This window comes from Dermacentor silvarum, chromosome 4, assembly GCF_013339745.2.
Source record: "Dermacentor silvarum isolate Dsil-2018 chromosome 4, BIME_Dsil_1.4, whole genome shotgun sequence".
Lineage (NCBI taxonomy): Eukaryota > Metazoa > Arthropoda > Arachnida > Ixodida > Ixodidae > Dermacentor > Dermacentor silvarum.
The window spans coordinates 116000130-116003080 of NC_051157.2; the positions used below are offsets into that span (position 1 = coordinate 116000130).

A 2951-nucleotide genomic window follows, 5' to 3' on the forward strand; every position below is an offset into this window, starting at 1 on the left:
TCAAAATAAGGTTTAAAATGAAACGAATTCTATCTTTTATATTCTTATTTACGTTATACCGCCTGCTCAGTGAGGCTCGAAACGTTGGGAAAACTACGCGTATCTCCGAAGAAATAATTGACGCCAGCATAGGAGGAACGAGGTGGAACTCATTCTACTCATTGCGAAAGCGTCTAAACACGAAAACTAAGGTGTAGTGGTGAAACAGTTACTTTATTGGAAAATGCCTAAATTTGAAGAACCTATAATGTTTACGAGATCTACGACGTGGTCTTGAGAAACCCTTCGAACGGCGACTGAGCACAGGTCGAGTAGAGCGCCTCGCAGCCGAGACCGGACAGTCCTCCCAGCAGTCCCTTCAGGAGGCTCTCGTTGTTCCCGTGTGCTTGAACGGCGCCGGTGAGGGACCGCAGCATGGCCGCGACCGTGGGGTACTTGCGGACCGCGTCCTCGGTGACCTCGCAGACTGCGCGGATGCGACAGGGCTCAGTGTCCAGGCCCACGACTCGAAGCAGTTCTCGGCCCAAGCTCGGCGACACGGAGTCGGCGACGGCAGAGTCGAAGGCGCGGAAGGTGGCGTGCAGTATTTCACCCACCACGGGAATGTAGGTGAGGCCATACAAGGCCAGGTAGATCAGCCCCAAGGCCAGGAGAACGGGCTTCAGTGTTCCCACTGCTATGGCGATTGCTGGAGCGGCTAGTGCCAGAGCCAGGGGAAACAGCGTCTCCGGATTGGAGCGGCTGGCTACGGCGGCGTCGGTGGACGACTCCGAGGTGACATTGAGGTGCACGCTGTACCCTGCAAAAACAATGAAGCAACAGACCCCCGTTAGTTGATGCACAACCGCGACAGAAATGCCAGAAGTTCACGCCTGGCTAGAGCGCAAATACTTCATAATATTTATTAAGAAAACGAGTGAAGATGGTCTTTGCTATAGTGCATAGACACAAGTAAGTGTCAGAGAAACCCTACTCAACACCAACCGAACCCGAAAGGTGCCGTACAAAATGCCGGCCGACGGTAGCCACAAGCTCACTGACGAGAGAACATAGCTGAAGTCGTGCAATTTTCATTCGATGGAGTCCCTTACGCAAAAAGCAGCAGTAACACTACGGCAGGCGTTCTATTCTCAGGATGCAGAAAACTATAAACTGCCCTCCACTACGTGCATGTGCGCCGAAGCGGCCGCATCAATGTGACGATGAGAAAAAGTTCTGAAGGGAAAAGACATATGGGCACTTACCGTTGACAAGGGCAAGATGGGGCAGCAGTGTGACAATGATGGCCAGCGTAAGGACCTGCATCTTCGGTGGTCACTGGAACAACGTGGTTAACCGTGGATGTAGCGTGTCTGCTAGCTCTCGGCGGGATACTGACATCCGAAAGGTCCCCAGAGCCCTTTTTATAGCCCTGTCATTGCACCATGCCGGACCATTGTTGCCACCCAGCTTGGCATAACTTTCTCCCCTCCCCCGCTCTACCACTTGTGCTTTACTCCGCAGACGGCACGAGAGAGTACCGGCCAATGAGGTGGTCAGGTTCTCCCCCTCTCCCTTTCAACGCGAGAGCAGCTGGCACCTCCCCCCCCCCCCTTTTTTTTTGTTATAAAATATGTGTGTAGGAAAAGGCTATCCGCTTAGGTAATGGCGGCTAAACCTTCTCGTTTTAGCAATACCATTCATATCGAAGTTGGTCCGTCTCAAACAAACATACAAACAAAAGTGACTATTAACTAAAATGTAATTAAATGTCACAATGTGCTAACCGAAGGTTCGCAATAAATGGAAGCAAACACATTGCACGCATACGTCAGAACACGTGCAATTTGGAGAGCGAGTAATTGTCAGGTCGTGAAACACGAAGTAGAAGCAAAATTGTAGAGCAGTCCCTTGCAGGTCACGTCTAGTTGCAGCAAGCCCAGCCTACAACACAATCTGAAAGTGGTTATACACCACAAGAGCAACAACATTTCGAGGCACATTTTCTCAGAAACAATGAACTACAGCTTGGGAATACTCTCGTAATGGTATTTTATGCAGATCACCTTGCTTGTGAGTACGTGTACCTATGGATTTCGTCACTAACCTCAAAGATAAAATCTTGGAAGCATGGCCAAGAAGCTCTATAAGCAGCAGTAGTCAAATGCTACCAACTCTTATCCCCGTATTCAGAATAGCATCTTACGTTGAAGCCCATGCTTGACTTGATTCAAATGACGCCTGGCTTGAACGGGACGCTCATTGCGTTTCCTCCGGCGCGTTCGCGACAGGCGACATTTCAATCAAGTCAAGCACAGGCTGCAACTTAAGATGCATTTCTGAATACGGCGATTATTATTGGAATTATGATTGGGTACGTCGGAACTTCAAATGTGTATATGTACTTGTTTTGTTTTGTTTTTATATTTTATCATTTGCGTATATTTGTGTTTGGGTTAAACAGAACATGCCGTATCGCACAGGACGGCGAGAGAACCTTAGCTGGACATAGTAACAAAAAGATTTACTGGTCGAATTCTGTGTCGCAACATGTGCACACGGCCGTCTTCCTTCACTTTTTGATGCACCCGCTCTGATAATAAAACCGTGAATACAGCTTACGCTTGTGAATATTTTCTTTCTTATTTTTGCGCTTGGGTAGCCACGTGACATAACGTCAAAATGGTGCTAAACCTAAGCACGCAGGCCCATTTGATCGAGATATTGTAACAATAACTTATGTTCAGTTTCACAGCTTTAAGTGCACTTTCGCGAATTGTTTTTGTCGCAGGGCACGTCCAAAGTACCTGTAGATGAATATGTTTAACACTAATAAAAACAGCATTAGGATGACTGTCGGCTTATTCACCTGCCCACATACGAACGTAGCGATGTGACAACGCCTTCTAAATTTAGTAAATACAACATTTAACCTTCGGGTATTAACTTTCATGCATTCAAGCAATAGTACA

The 2951-nt window shown here is 47.7% G+C and overlaps 1 protein-coding gene across 1 annotated transcript; it reads right to left on the reverse strand.

Moving 5' to 3' along the window:
* Positions 1 to 260: 260 nt before the first annotated feature.
* LOC119448854 (uncharacterized) lies at positions 261 to 1305 on the reverse strand. The gene is made up of 2 exons (XM_037712065.1): positions 1245 to 1305; positions 261 to 799 (listed from the first exon to the last, which is right to left on the reverse strand). Exons 1-2 carry the CDS (start codon positions 1303 to 1305, stop codon positions 261 to 263), a joined length of 600 nt encoding a protein of 199 aa, XP_037567993.1.
* Between the last annotated feature and the right edge of the window lie 1646 nt (positions 1306 to 2951).

Bases quoted from the DNA above. Each gene is read 5' to 3' on its own strand.
- LOC119448854 (XM_037712065.1), bottom strand. From the start codon at position 1,305: ATGCAGGTCCTTACGCTGGCCATCATTGTCACACTGCTGCCCCATCTT. The intron at 800-1,244 runs GTAAGTGCCCAT...TTGTTTTTGCAG, and splicing joins CCATCTTGCCCTTGTCAACG to GGTACAGCGTGCACCTCAAT.